This window comes from Alexandromys fortis, unplaced genomic scaffold (assembly GCF_014885135.2).
Source record: "Alexandromys fortis isolate MF-2015 unplaced genomic scaffold, M_Fortis_MF-2015_v1.1 scaffold_5, whole genome shotgun sequence".
NCBI lineage: Eukaryota > Metazoa > Chordata > Mammalia > Rodentia > Cricetidae > Alexandromys > Alexandromys fortis.
In genome coordinates, this window is record NW_026067924.1 from 2,045,403 (window position 1) to 2,060,809 (window position 15,407).

At 44.7% G+C, this 15,407-nt stretch overlaps 1 protein-coding gene and 1 long non-coding RNA gene across 2 annotated transcripts in view; one reads left to right on the forward strand and one right to left on the reverse strand.

Annotated features, from left to right (window-relative positions):
* Gcm2 (glial cells missing transcription factor 2) overlaps positions 1 to 3,936 on the forward strand; it is a 6,433-nt gene extending 2,497 nt beyond the window's left edge. Inside the window, exons 2-5 of the mRNA XM_050142541.1 lie at positions 678 to 930; positions 1,065 to 1,177; positions 1,913 to 2,038; positions 3,004 to 3,936. Coding sequence (XP_049998498.1) covers positions 678 to 930; positions 1,065 to 1,177; positions 1,913 to 2,038; positions 3,004 to 3,936 — 1,425 coding nt within the window. The remainder of the gene's footprint in view (positions 1 to 677; positions 931 to 1,064; positions 1,178 to 1,912; positions 2,039 to 3,003) is intronic.
* LOC126501712 (uncharacterized) overlaps positions 1 to 15,407 on the reverse strand; it is a 33,511-nt gene that overhangs the window by 4,066 nt on the left and 14,038 nt on the right. The gene's annotated exons all lie outside the window — the stretch shown is intronic.

Below are 15,407 nucleotides of genomic sequence, written 5' to 3' on the forward strand. Positions count from 1 at the left end.
AAAAAAAAAAAACAAAAAAAAAAAAAAAAAAAAAAAGGACATTTATCATATTTTAAATAAAGCATGAGGAAGGCTTGCTACCTGAGGTTTGTTGCTCCAGGACCATGGTTGGCATGATTGACAGGTTTAGGACAGAGTACCAAGAGCTTTTGGAGAAAAAGTACTGACTTTAAGATATCGCAAATTAAACTGTGCTGGAAAGCACTCTGAAGATTTGAAAATGTTTCAGCATCTAAACACACCGGAAAATAGAATGTTAGCCACAAGAAACCCAGGCAGCTCAGACATTTGTAGACAGGCCCTGGTAGCTGTGTGAACTTTGGCAAGTCAATTGACTTCTCTGGTCTCCATTTTAGTCTATACAATGGACCTGATAATTGTCTCTAATGTTCACATGTCCTATGAAGGTTGGGTGTGTTAATACGCATACACCACTTAGAAACCTTATGAGTACTTCATAAACATGCATTATTTCAGATCCGCCAGGCATGTGGTTAGCGATTTTCACTGAATAATAGAATAATTTGGGGGTATGAAGACTTCTGGATTTACAAAAACAAACAAACAACAACAACAAAAACCTGTTTTGTCTTCCTCCAGTGCTTGGAGGAAGTTAAAGGCAGGGTGCCTGTGATTCGGGCTCCCTAAGCTCTCTCCTGATGGTCATCTTTTCCCAGGAACCAGCCCACTTTGACCACTTCCGGGAGTGGCCCGATGGCTATGTGCGCTTCATCTACAGCAGCCAGGAGAAGAAGGCTCAGCGCCACCTGAGTGGCTGGGCCATGCGCAACACCAACAACCACAATGGCCACATCCTCAAGAAGTCCTGCCTGGGCGTGGTGGTGTGCGCACGCGCCTGCGCCCTGCAGGATGGCTCGCATCTGCAGCTGCGGCCAGCCATCTGCGACAAGGCCCGGCTGAAGCAGCAGCGTGAGGGCGGGAAGGGGCAGGAAGGGTGGCTTTGGAGCCCTGGGTTCTCTGTTCCCCGTTCATGTCACCTCGCTTCCTTCAGAAGGTTCTGGGTTGCGGGTTGAGCTTAACATTTCTCCCTCTGGGATTTGCAGAGAAAGCTTGTCCCAACTGTCACTCAGCTTTGGAGCTGGTTCCTTGCCGAGGGCACAGTGGATACCCAGTCACCAACTTCTGGCGACTTGATGGCAACGCAATATTTTTTCAGGTAAGTGGGGCAGGCCAGGACACCATTTGTACTGAATATTTCTATCACACAACGTGGGGCAACCATTTGTACTGAATATTTCTATCACACAACGTGGGGCAAACTGCTGCAAATCTGTCCTGGAGATTGAACTACCGATACCCTGTAAGCTCTCTGGTTTCCCAGAAATCAAGTCTGCCTGAACAACCGAGTCTGATCTGGTACTGCTCAAGCTGGCCTTGAACTCATGATCTTAGCCAGCCGCGTGCTGGAATCACAGCCGGATGCCACCTTGCGTGACTTGGTGTGCTCTTGGTGGTCAAATATATGAACCCAGTCACACTCATTTGAGAGAATAAGTGGGTTGCCAGTTACCTTTTAAGATACTTATTGTTCTTGTCGACTTTTTTTTTTTCCTTTGAGAAACAGGGCCCTGACAGGTAGCCCAGGATGGCCTGGAACTCACTATGTAGCCCAGAATGTCTTCATACATACGCTGAACCTGGGATAACAGGAACACTGGGATAACAGGCAGGAACTATCATGCCCAACTACTATGTCTAGTACTTGGTGCTGTTTTAGTTTGAATAACTTTGCAGTTTTAAAGAAAAGTTAAAAACTAACTAAATAAACAAAACAAAACAACAACAACAAAAACAATCAGGGAAAGACATCATCGGGTTTGAACCAGCTCCCAGCACAGCTGGCTTCCTTCTAGAAAAACGGACAGACAGTTCGATGTCTTCATTAACACAGGCCAAAGGGGTTCATGATCACCCCAGACCAGAGAGTAAGTCTGAGACAGAAGCTAGAAGAAGTGCCTTCAAGAGACAGATGGCCTCTTTCTACCAACCCCAGAAGAGGAGCTCCAGAGAGCCTGAGGTAATGGTGACTGACACCACCCGGGGATAGGTTTGTTTGGGTTCATGGTTTTGGAAGTTTCATTCCGGTTCCAGTGACCCTTGCTTTGGAGCCAGCGATAAGGCAGTTCATCACGGTGAGGAGTGCATGATGGGAGACTCTCTTTCCCTCATCACCTGAGACAAAGGAGAACAAAGGAGAAGAGGGGGCCGATTCTTCGATTCTTCACACCTCCGCGGAGGACACACCCCCAGTGACCTATAATCTCCTACTAGACCCCACCCCTTGAAGAGTCCGCCATCTCCTGATGGTTTCACCCTGGCAACCAAGCATAAAACACGAGGATTGTCGGGGGACACTTAAGATCCAAGCACTAGCAGCAGTGTTTTTGAAGGAACAGATAAGTTTTCCCTACGCAACTTGATCAAATTTGTGTTTCCACCAAAACATGCCGAGCAGGCAGAGAGCCTGAACAGAGCAGCTCCTGACATGGTTCAAGCCCTTCCTCGGGCCAAGCGCTCATCTAAGAGTTCATGCACTCCAAGGCTACAGAAACCCCCTGAAGAGCTGGCTACAGCTAAAACTTGTATTTTAAATCCTGATCCAAGGCCCAGAGAAAGTCAAGCAGCAGTTTGGTTGGGAAGGAATGGAACAGGACTTAAAGAAAGGTCTGAGTGGTTCCTGTGCCTCCGCTATTAGGAGCATTTGCATGAGAACAGGCACATCCATCCGTTTCTCAGCCCCACCCTGCCTGGCTACTGGGGAACCTTCCTGGTTCAGTACATCCATCAGCAACCTCCAGACCCCGGGACCAAATTGTGAACCTTCGCAGGGCATGGTTCACTACACAGAGCCCAACTGCAGGTGTATTTTATTTATGTGGTTGGCTGTTTCTGTAGATGACAAGGTTCAAATCATTTACATATTATATGTCATGGTGTGCGTTGTGTGTCATATGTCTATATTTGTGCCCTTTTTTTTTTCAGGTAGGAAACCCTCAGGACATCAGTGGAAACCTCAGCAGCATGCCTGCCCTGGACCCCACAGAACGGCCTGATATAACTGCTGATACCAGCTTCTCTACGACAGAGCAGTCCTGCCCTTCCTTCCCAAACGCTGATGTCCTCGGAGTTACCTGTGACCTCCCCACCTTTCAAGGAGATGGAACGCTGCCCTGTCAGAAATATTCAAATCCAAGCATCTATTTGCCCAGATCACCTTGGAGCTATGAATTGGCAGGTCCTGTGGGCACAGGTCCAAATCCATATCCCACCCTGTATAAAGATCCTTCTGGTATCCCTGACAACACAGATTGGGCTCACCTAAACTCTCTGCAGTATAATGTCAGTTCATATAGCAGCTATGAGGGCAGCCTGGATTTCACAGCTAAATACCATGGCTGGAAACCTACACATGGGAAACCTGGCCTTGAAGAGAGGGTTGATTATGGGCAATGCCAGGCTGTGACCACATGCCCTTATTACAACCCAGAGCTGCCCTGCAGGTACCTGCCAAGGCCACCAGCAGGAACCCAGGCCCTGCAGACCGTGATCACCACCACAGTGGCCTACCAGGCTTACCAGCACCCTGCCCTGAAACACAGTGACAGCATGCAGGAGGTCAGCAGCCTCGCCAGCTGCACCTATGCTTCTGAAAACCTCCCAGTGCCCATCTACCTGCAAGCCTTAGACCCTCCAGATGCAACCATGCAGGCAGCCTCTCCTTCAAAGAGAGCCCCTGTGAAACTCCCGGGAGATTGCCAGGTCCTCAGATGCGCTCTGGCCCCTCCTCAAGAGGCAGATCCCTTCAGGACAGATGGAGGAGATGCATGGGATGTGTGTCTGTCTGGGATGGGCTCTGTGGTTGGCTACTTGGATAGGACAGGGCAGCCTTTTAACTTTGATAGTGAGGAATTTTAGAAGGATTCCCGGGCACACCCCATGATAATAAAGTGCATGCAAGAAGATACATGCGAAAGGGTAACTACCAATTGTTGAGATGGTTCATTTTGTATGTTTTATACACACAGAGAGAGAGAGATCAGAGTTAGTCTAAGAGTAAGCTAAGAACCTCAGTGGGAATGACAGACAGGATGCTGGGGTTTTGCACAGCATTCTGAAACTCGCCACACCACAGAGGCTATTAGGAGTGTGAGTTTCCCAAATGAACAAAAGAGTGAGCTGGAGGCCTGTAATGCACAGGCCTGACTTTCCTTAGCTTGCCAGCTAAGGTCCCGATTCTCATTCTTAGCCTTTCTGCCTTTTCATTGTAGACTGTTAGGGAACTTCCCACAGCTGCGGGCAGCATCAAGAGGCTGTTTAAGTCGCTTCGGAATGAAGACTTAGAGAGAAATGTCTGAAGCTTACCCTGCAGGCTTTCTCATAATCAACTGATACAAAAGCCTTGCCCATGTTAAAGATACCGCAAAGCTGATGAACTGATGAGAACATCTCTAATGTTGAGGGCTGGAATGTTTCGGGTCTGGAAACAGATCTGAGACCTTATCCCCTTAGTAGCCATTTATTACTTATGGTAGCGTAAACCTGTCTGGGATGTACAAACAGACCCCAAGTTTCCACTGCCCCAAAGTCTACGAATGTTATCAAGTAGCATAAAAATAAACTTCTGGGCCCATATAAGTATTTTCTGCCTTACTGTATAACCTGCCTACTGTTGTTTTCACAAATGTATTTTTCAAATACCTTGATGTATGCATTCCTTTGATTACTTATAGAAACTTCATGAAACTGCTACTGCTGTGTTGGAACATGATATTGGGGGGCAAAAACCAATGCTCACTTATATGTAGCTCCATAATAAATTCTCTCTCCTTTCCTTTGAGGTAAAAGCTATGGTTTGTGTCAACACACCCCTGTAATCCCAGCGCTCTGAAGGCAGAGACAGGGGGAGCAACTGTGGCACTTTCTGCAGGTGGCTTTTCAAACATCAGTTTCCACCAGACAGCTTCTGTTTTCGTGAATCACTGAGGACAGAAGTTCAGACCTGTAACTTGCTGCTAAGAGCAACTCACTACACAAACACATTGAAATCAGCACCTGTTTAGACACATTTCAACTAGCCCTACTGGTTTCTAAAGCTAACAAAACCAAACTTATTTGGATAAAAGAGGACCAATGCACATAAAGTTAATCTACGGAAGAGTTTGTGTTTCCTAACAAATGTGGTGGGTTTGGTAGTCCCTAGCCCTGTTGCTAGCTATTCGGTGGCTAGCAACATCCCTGTTCCTCGTGTGAAATATCTATGACTGTCTGCTATGCCTAGGACGCCCTGGAGATCCAGTTCTCCTTTGAGGACAAGTTGCCTTGAGTCTGTGAAATGCTACACCGCCAGGCAGTCACTGAACCAAGGGAGTAGCAAGCGATGACAGAATAATCCATGTCCCCAGTGACCTGTGTCCGTTCATGCAAATGCCAGGAAAACAAATTCAAGGTGAAGCTCAGGAATTTGTCATAGATTGTAGATCAAAAGTGGTTGCTGACTGGTAATACCTCACAGTCTGATTTGACTATTTCTTGGGCTGGAGACATAAATTCCAAGTCGTTTTCAAAAAGGTCAATATAGTCAGCAAAAGTAAATAAAGTAAGTATGTCCAAAAAGGTAAATAATCCAACATCGTACAGACACATAAACTGGAATTCCCAGTGACCAATGACTGGTTGAATGTTTCCTAGAGGAAAGTCCAAATTAAGTAGACATACATTCTAGTATGTAGCTGTCCATTGTTACAAAGAGCAAATTCTCCAGTTTGGATTGGACATTTGCCGTAGTGAGCTATCCCACTGTGGGGGACAATCCAACTGTCAATCAAGGTACCTAGGACCAAACAGCTTGAGTGATACTTTCTGCAAACCTCAGCCAGGTAGGCAGAGGACTTACCTAAGTCATTCTGGCATCAGACCCAGCAGACCCTAACCCCTGTACGACTTAGGGGACTGGCATCCTAGACAGCTCAGGCCAGAAAATTCGGGGAGATTTACATTGGTGGGCATTGTCTGGAGAAACAGAACCAGTAGGAGACACTGCACATGCATGTGCGCTCACGCGCGCGCGTGCACACACACACACCGGATAGTTCCCAACTTACAGTGTTTTGACTTTACAATGGTGTACAAATAGAGGCATTCAGTAAGAAACATGGCTTTGTTTTCAATGGACTAGTTTTTATGACACTGAGCGGTGACCTGAGCTCCCAGTAAAGCCACCAGAGGGTGACTTGCTGTCTTCTTGTGTGTTGCTAACCTAGGGTGCTTGGGCAGGGCGTTGTCAGAAAACTTACACCATACAATGGGGCTACTGGAGTATAAGTTCATCATAAGGTGAGCACCTATGTGCTCACAGGTGTGTCATGTTCAAGTGTGAGTGATACGCAAGCACAAGAAAAGGGGATTTTTGATTTTGGTTTTGTTTTTTTTCTGGTTCAGATCCTTTGTTTTGTTTTGTTCTTTTTGTAACTTAAAATGACCGTGAGGCTAACATTGCAAATGTCTATCACATTTTCATAGTCTCCTTCTCCTCTTCATCATCATCCTCCTCTTCTTTTTTCTTTTTCTTTTTTTTTTTTTTTTTTTTGGTGGTAACTAAATATCCGACAAAAAGTAATTTAAGATGTTAAAGGCTGCCGGGTGTGGTGGTGCACAGCTTTAACCCCAGCACTCCAAAGGCAGAGGCGGCGGAGGAGGAGGAGGCAGAGGCAGAGGCAGAAACAGGAGGAAGTCCGTGAGTGCCAGGCCAGCCAGGGCCACACAGTGAGGCCTCACCTCAAAAAGCAAATGATGACAACAACAACAAAGAGCGAGAGTTGGGAGCTGACCCGGCCAGCAAAGTGCTTGCCACGCAGCAGGAGGACCCAAGTTTGATCCCAACACCCACATGCAAGTCAGTCATGGCAGTAGCATCTGCAGTGTGCCCTGGGGGCCACCAGGGGGATTCCTGGAGCTCATCCATGAGTTTTAGGTTCAGCAAGAGACCCTGTCTCAAAGTGAAGGTGAAGAGCTGCTGAGAAAGACGCACAACATCCACCTCTGACCGCCACATGTACAAGTACACACTTGTACACCTCCACATGAACATATATATACAGCATACACACACACATGCACACACAGAAACAGAGAGAAGATAGAGACAACATGAAAAGGATTGTTAATAACAAAATATAAAAGGGCTGATTTTATACTAGTGACTCAAGTCAACTTGACGTATCCAATAAAAAAGAATCCACCCAAGTACCCTCTTCTTGTTGGTGTCTGTGCGTGTCTTCTGTGCTGGAGAGGACAGTGCCTGGAGACCACATCAGCTTAGGGCACTGAAGTGTAGTGCCGCAGAAATCTCTGAACTGAGAAGCGTTGATTTGGGGTGGTTAGATTATCATCTTTGAGGTTGACCATACAACTTAGATTATCCTGTAATCACCCCGAGTGTGGTTTCCTTGCCAGGAGAATGATGACAGCAAGCACTCCACCCACAGAACTGTTATGTATCAAATATGCAAATGTTCATCCAAGTCCCACCCCTCTCTAGGTGCCAACTAAGCTGCATCTTCAAACCTTTTTCTATCTGTGTGTCTGTCTATCATCTATTTAACTATTGTCTATCTATCTATTATCTATCTTTCTATGGGGTTTCACTATGTAGACCTGGCTGGCCTGACACTGACTCTGTGGACCAGGTTGGCCCTTGAACTCACAGAGATCCTCCTGCCTCTATCACCCAAATGCTGGATTAAAGACATGTGCCACCATGCCTAAGTTTATTATACTTTTGACACAAGCCTCACTAAATTGCTTAAATTGGCCTTCAACTCCCTATAAAGCCCAGGCAGACCTTTAATCTTCTGATCTTCCTATGTCAGCATCCTTAGCAACTGGGATTACAGGTTTGGAATACCAGGTCCAGCTTGAAAGCATTTGCACCATTAATTTAACGGTCCATCTGGACCTCCACTTCACAAGACTAATTCTGGGTACCGGAACTACAAGAAAGCAGATCCAATCCCAATCCCAGCCCTCAGGCTGAGCTGACATTCTGTTTATAAAGGCTGACATGCAGCAAGCAATTGTCAACAAGAAAGGGCACAGACGGCACACAGTGATGACTGCTAGGGAAGGAGCTGAAGCAGAAAGGTGTTGTGGCAAGAGTATGTCCCCTAGCGTGATGTCGCTGAGAGAAAAGACATCTAAGAACAGATCAGATCCTAAGGTCTGTGTCTCTGGTTCATGTCCGGCAGATTTGCTAGAGAAATAAGGACAGCCCTGGCTTACTCTCTGTCACCCTCTAGTTTTCTGCTATAATAGCAAGAAGACCTTTGCCAGGTGCCGGCTTCTTGATACAGGACTTTCTATGCACCAAAATGATAAGAAATCGTTTTCTTCTTAGATAGTATCCAGCCTGAAGTATTCTGTTGTAGAAACACAAGACAGTCTAAGAAGATTGACGTGGTGGCACCAGCTGGGTTACTTCAAGGGCAGAGACCTCCCTAGCAAGTTCAAGGTCAGCCTGGTTACGTAGTGAATTTAGTTAGACTAGCCAAGGCTGTGCAGCGAGATCCTGTCTTTAAAAAACAAACAAACAAATGGAGAAAGGGAATTAGAAGTATGGGCAGGGAGGAGGAGGAAATCTATAGCTATTTGTAGAATAGCGTAGATTAAGGCACAGCCTCTATGTCCAAGATAAAACAATATCTGGTACTTAAGTACAGCTCTCACAACGAAATGGTTCTAGAAGGACATTTGGCAAAGATTTAACAGGTGCTTTGCAAATAACTAAACAGGAAGCACCGAAGGGCTCCCAGCAGGAGGAAATGGCCAATATTTAAAAAGTTGTGTGTGTGCCAGTTACCCCCAACTCTGCTATTACACAGCATGTATGTGAACCCAACTATCATGCTGCACCCCCTAAATACGTACAAACAAAAACGGCTAGAACTGAAAATTAAACGGCAGAAATTAAAACAAACAAAAACCAAATACCATCATAGGGCAGGTAGACAACATGTTGGAAGAAGTGTCCTCAAATATAAAGCCCTTTTTTAGACATCATCACTCGCTTGAACATTGCTTTACAGAAAGCCAAGAACAATAAATATGTCCATTAAATGAAATACACAGGCCAAGCGCTATCGATCACAGAAAATGTGAATTAAAGCAGGGATTGGGGGGGGGGGGGAATGGCTAATTTGTTGTAGTGAACCATGATTAATAGTGACAAAATGAAGGGCTTGAACTCTTAGCACGACTGGCAGAGTCTCTCCACAATGCAAACATCTTAAACCATTCAACGTATGCCCATTACGACCCAGAAATTCCAGAGACATCCCCCAAACAATTAAAAATATAGCTCCACAAAAACATGTAAAGGGTTGTTACCATGGCAGCTTTGTACTAACCCAACACAGGCCAACGAGAGGCAATTCGGACCAGGGAATTCAAGAGTGAGCTACGGCTCACCGCAGCTATGCAGGTAACCTCCAAAACTCACGTGTTGAGGGAAAGTCATGAGACTTTTATAAAAGAGCACAGGCTCTACGAGTCGGCTCTTGTGAGATTACGCAGAAAGGAAGAGGCACGGGAGCCCTCGCGGGCTCCAGGAATGTCAGGGAACTGTGGCAAAGCCCGCCTGCTGACCAAGGTTGTGGTGACCTGGACACACAACTATAAAAACACAACAAAGTCTGTACCCAAGATCTGGCATCTCGTTGGACTTTTTATTCCAATTTTTTTAAAACATGAATTCTTTGGGTTTCCCAGAAGGAAACAGTAGCCTCTGTATGAAGTCATCCTCCAGTTTAAATGAGTCTAGAGAGGCGGAGTCTAAAGTCCTCCCATCCTATTCCACACGTGTTCATGAGAGTTCCTATATGCCCGGTGAATTAATTTTTAATGTATTTAGCTGGTAAAGTTAACACCATAAACTTTCTTCCATAAAGAACTATAAATGTCCTTAAATATTACAGACCTTTAAAACCTCAGAATGGTGTCCTATAGAAGCCATGCCAAAAAAGGCTTGTTATTATGTACATTCTTTTTAATGTACAAGTCACAGTGACTTTCCACACTGAAAAAGAGCTGCATAGGTTTCTGAGGGTGCTTCCTTCAAAACGTATATCCCACAAATCCCATTATGATGCAACTTGAGAATTGTTCATCTTAAGAAATCAGAGAGGCTGAGGGTGAGAACGAGCATTTCATCCGTCATTAAGTTTCATCACGTCCCTTGAGCAGATTTTAAATCGTATTTTAGAGCCCTTGAACTTTTCTCTGGGGCAGTGACTGGATATCATGTTACTGTAAATTTTTCTAAGTCAACGAACAAAACCATAAACAAAGTCAATGGCCCTAGAAACGCGTTGATAACGATCAGTTCCACAGTGTCCTTTTGACAGAAGCAACATACTTGACGTGATATAATTTATGACTTCCTCCCAAGCAGGACAGCCTGGGGACTGATTTGGAGATGGAAAGAGGTGAGCCGGACAACGATGCACCTGCTGCTGACAGGCCAGGCTTGGGTTCCCAGCCCTCACCTGGGGCCCGGCTGAGATTCCAGGAGTGTCCCTTACAGATGTTTTTGTCTGTTCTACCAGGTGTTTTGGGCTGTGTCTTTTGATCTTCTAAATATAGACCCGCTCTGACTCTACAGCCCTGGGAACAGCATAAGACAGGTGTGGAGGGTCCTAGTTCTGCAATTCCATTCAGCAGGGATGCTATTGACTTTCCTTCTTGCTCTTGTAAAAACAGCAAGTATGAACACCAGTAAGAATCAACATACTGTCGGTACAGTGAAAACCCTCCTCAAATGGGGAAATGGACTTGTTTAAAAGTCCTTTGGGAAAGGTTTGCACTTTCTTTTAAACTTTCTAACCATTGACCTAGAACTCCTCATCCCTCACACCCCTCTAGCCTTGGTAAACCCGTTCTTCTTTCTACAGTATTTTAGACATGCTATCACAGTGGAGTCTCATGCACTCCTCCACTCCTGTGCATGCACGTGCACACACACACACACACACACTCTTCCACTCCTGTACACACACACACACACTCTTCCACCCCTGTGCACACACACATACTCCTTCACCCTTGCACACACACGTACTCCTCCATCCCTGTACACACACACACACTCCTCCACCCCTGTGCACACACACACACTCCTCCATTCCTGTGCACACACATGCATTCCTCCACCCCTGTGCGCACACATATACTCCTTCACCCTTGCACACACACGTACTCCTTCATCCCTGTGCACACACGCCCTCCTCCACCATGTGCACACACACACATACTCCTCCACTCTTGTGAACACACACACTCCTCCACTCCTGTGAACACACACACACACTCCTCCACCCCTGTGCACACACACACACACACACACTCCCTCACCCCTGACCAATAAGTACATAAAAGGCTTTTTTATTTTAAGAAAAAAATAAAAAAGACATATGTGATCAGCCAGATAGCTCAGCAATAAAAGTGCTTGCCACCAAGCCTGATGACCTATGCACCCAAAGAGTGGAAAGAGAATATCAGCTCCTGAAAATTGTCCCCTGACACCCACACCCACTCATGGAATACACAGAGAGTAGGTGGAGTCAAAGAGACACCAAGTTGCCACCAGAGGGGAAAGGCATGAGCTGTCAGCTGGAACCTTGCTGATAGGTCATGAGCCTCATGGTAAAATATAAAATAATGGAAATAGGTTAAATTAAGATGTAAGAGCTATCCAATAAAAAGCTAGAGCTAATAGACCAATCAGCGATTTAATTAATACAGTTTCGGTGTGGTTATTTCTAGTCTGGGTGGCCGGAAACGAACAATCAGCCTCCTACAACAGAAATTAATAAGTCTCTTAAGTCTATGAACACAAACAGTGGGAGGAAATGTTAAAACAGTTTAAGACCTGAAAGTGGAAATAGAATCAATAAAGAAAACCCAAACAGAGGGGCATCTGGAAATTGAAAAATTTAGGAATTGGAATAGAAGCCGTAGAAGCAAGCATCACCAACAGAATACAGAAAATGGAAGAGAGAATCTTGGTCTTTGAAGACACAATAGAATAAACAGATAACCTTGGTCAAGGAAAAATTAAATATAAAAATTCATGGCACAAAACATCCAGGAAATCAGGGACACTATGAAAAGACAAAATCTAAGAATGACAGGAGAAGAAACAAACCCAGCTCAATGGCCCAGAAAATATTTTCAATTAAATCATAGAAGAAAATTTCCCTAACCTAAAGAAGGAGATACCTATAAAGGCACAAGAATCACACAGAACATCAAATAGATTGAACTACAAGAGAAAGTCCACTCCTCATATAGTAATTAAAACACTAAAGTACAGAGCAAAGAAGGAATATCAAAAGCTTCAAGGGAAAAAGACCAAGTAACATAGAAAGGCAGACCTATTAAAATTATATCTGGCTTTTCAGTGGAGACTTTAAAAGCCTGCAGGGCCTGGACAGAAGGACTACAGACTCCAAAAGACCACAGATGTCAATCCAGACTACTCTACCCAGCAAAACACTCAATCACAAAACACAGAAATTACAAATATTCCATATTTAAGCATTATCTATATACAAATCCAGCCCTGCAGAAGTCCTTAGCTGGGAAACTCAAGCCTGAAGAGATTAACCACACTCGAGAAAACACAGGAATACATAATTCCAGACCAACAAATCAAAAGAGGGGAAACACACACACAGTCCTCAACGTCAACAAAATAACAGGAACCAACAAACACTGCTCATTAATATCTCTCAACACCAACAGTCTCAATTCCCCAATAAAAAGACACACTGTAACAGGATGGATGTGAAAACAGGATCCAGCTTTCTGCGACATCCAAGAAACACACCTTAATGTCAAGGTAGACATCACCTCAGGATAAAAGGATGGAAGAAGATATTCTAAGCAAATGGATCTAAGAAGCAAGCTGGGGTAGCCATTCTAATATCTGACAAAATAGACTTTAAACCAAAACTAATCAGAAGAGATAGGGAAGGACACTACACACTCATCAAAGGAAAAATCCTCCAAGAGGACACTGCAATTCTTAACATCTATGACCAAACACAAGGGCATCCAAATTCATAAAAGAAACACTATACGGCTTAATTCACATATTGACCCTCACACATCGATAGTGAGAGACTTCAGTATCCCTATTCTTGCCAATAGACAGGTCATTCAGACAAAAACTATCAGAGAGATGTTGCAGGTCCCTGATATCATAAATCAGTAGTTCTCTTGTGTGAGAGGTCCTGCTGTATATATGTTGTTTTTATTCTTTAATGAATAAAGAAGCTGCCTTGGCTTGTGATAGGGCAGAGTAGAGCTAGGTGGGGGAGGAGTCGGGGGGTCAACACTAAACTGAATGCTGGGAGAAAGAAGCCAGAGTCGAGAGATGCCATGGAGCCACCAGAAGAGAAAGATGCAAGTTGTTAGCTAGAACCTTGCCGGTAGGCCACAAACCTCATGATAAAATGTAAAACAATGGAAATGGGTTAATTGTACATGTAAGAATTAGCTAGCAATATGCTTAAGCTATTGGCCAGCTTAAGCCAATAATTCATGGCTAGAATTCATGAAGTTCTAGAACAGTAACAACAAAAGAATTCCCAAAAGGAAGAGATGGCAAGAAATGATCAGGGCTTAAATCAATAAAATAGAAACAAACAAAAACAATAAAAAGGATAGGTTTGTTCTTTGGGAAAAATCTGTAAGTTGGACAAATCCTTATTCAAATTAACCAAGAGATAAAGAGAGACTATCCAAATTAACAAAATTAAAAATAAAAAGGGCTATTTGGTGAGTTCCAGGTCAGCCTGGATTACAGAGTGAGACATTATATCAAAATACATATAATAAAAATACCTAGAAGAAGAGGTCATAAATTCTAGAGGGAGTTGGTGGGGGACAGAGGAGTAATTTGAGAAGAGAGAGGCAGGGGTGGGAATAATGTAAATACAGTGTACTCATATATGAAGTCTTCCAATAAACCAAAGAATGAAAATAAGCAAAACCTCTATTTAAATAAATCTGTGTAACTTTCCCAAAGAGAGCGAGAGAAAGAACAAAAGGAAGGAAGGAAGGAAGGAAGGAAGGAAGGGAGGGAGGGAGGGAGGGAGGGAGGGAGGGAGGGAGGGAGGGAGGGAGTCAGGCAGGCAAGAGAAACAGGGGAAGGAAGAGGGGATATTATGTAGAACAGTGCCACCTTGTGGCCATCTGTGATATAGCATGTACCTAACTGCCCAGTTTTCTTGCAACTAATAATCTTCTAATAATTGTGACAGGTACAATTAGCTTGGACAATTCTTAAGAGAAATATCAATAACACTGATATTCTATGAAACCATAGTGAGGATGAACTCCTTCCTCGGGCAGGATGGCGCATGAGTGGACTGAGCAGCCCATTTGTGAAACCATTTGTGCTACCGTTTTGGTTGGACACGCTCTTCTAAAGGTTGGGACCCCCAGGGCACTGAGGAGATGGCTCGGGGGAGAGTGTTTGCTGTTAAAGCTCCCGAAACTGAGTTCAAATCCTTAGAACGCACATCAAATGCCAGGTGTGGCCACACGTGACTGTAACCCCAGCGCTGTAAGGGATGGAGACAGGAGGACTGGGGCCACCTGTGGTTCAGGGTTCAGTGACAGACCTCCAGTAAAGGGAACAAGTCAGAGAGTTAGAGAATGCAGCACCTGGTGTTCTCCTTTGGACTCAGTGTGTTCAGGCGTGTGCATCTGCAGATACAAGAACACACACGAGAGAGAGAGAGAGAGAGAGAGAGAGAGAGAGAGAGAGAGAGAGAGAGAGAGAGAGATATTTAGAGCCCAGTGTGTGTCACTAGCAGAAGGCAGTGGAAGCTTTAGAAGTAGAAGTCCAGTGGGAGAGTGTTCTTTCTCTCTCTCTCTCTCTCTCTCTCTCTCTCTCTCTCTCTCTCTCTCTGTCTCTCTCTCTCTCTTCTCTCTCTCTGCCATTGATTAACAGTTCCTTCGATGTGTACTACTTCAGCACAAGCCCCAAGGCAGTGGGACAGGTGGCCATAGAGTGCACCCCCAGAACGAGCTAGTGGAAATCAGCCTATCCCCTTTCCAAACTGAGTGTTCAGGGGCAGGAAGCTCGGCACCCAGCATTCATTCTTTTAATGAATAAATGAAAAGAGAAGCCACATGAGAGGAAAAAAATAGATCCCTGAAATTGAGCAATATAAACCTGAGACAGAAGAGCATCTATAGGCACACACACACCCAGCAAGCACAAGGCCTCTCTCCTGCAGTGCAGACTCAGGACCCGATTTAATGAATCAAGGCTTTGCAGAATGAATCCAAGGAACACCAAAGTAAAGGGCGAGCCACAGAAA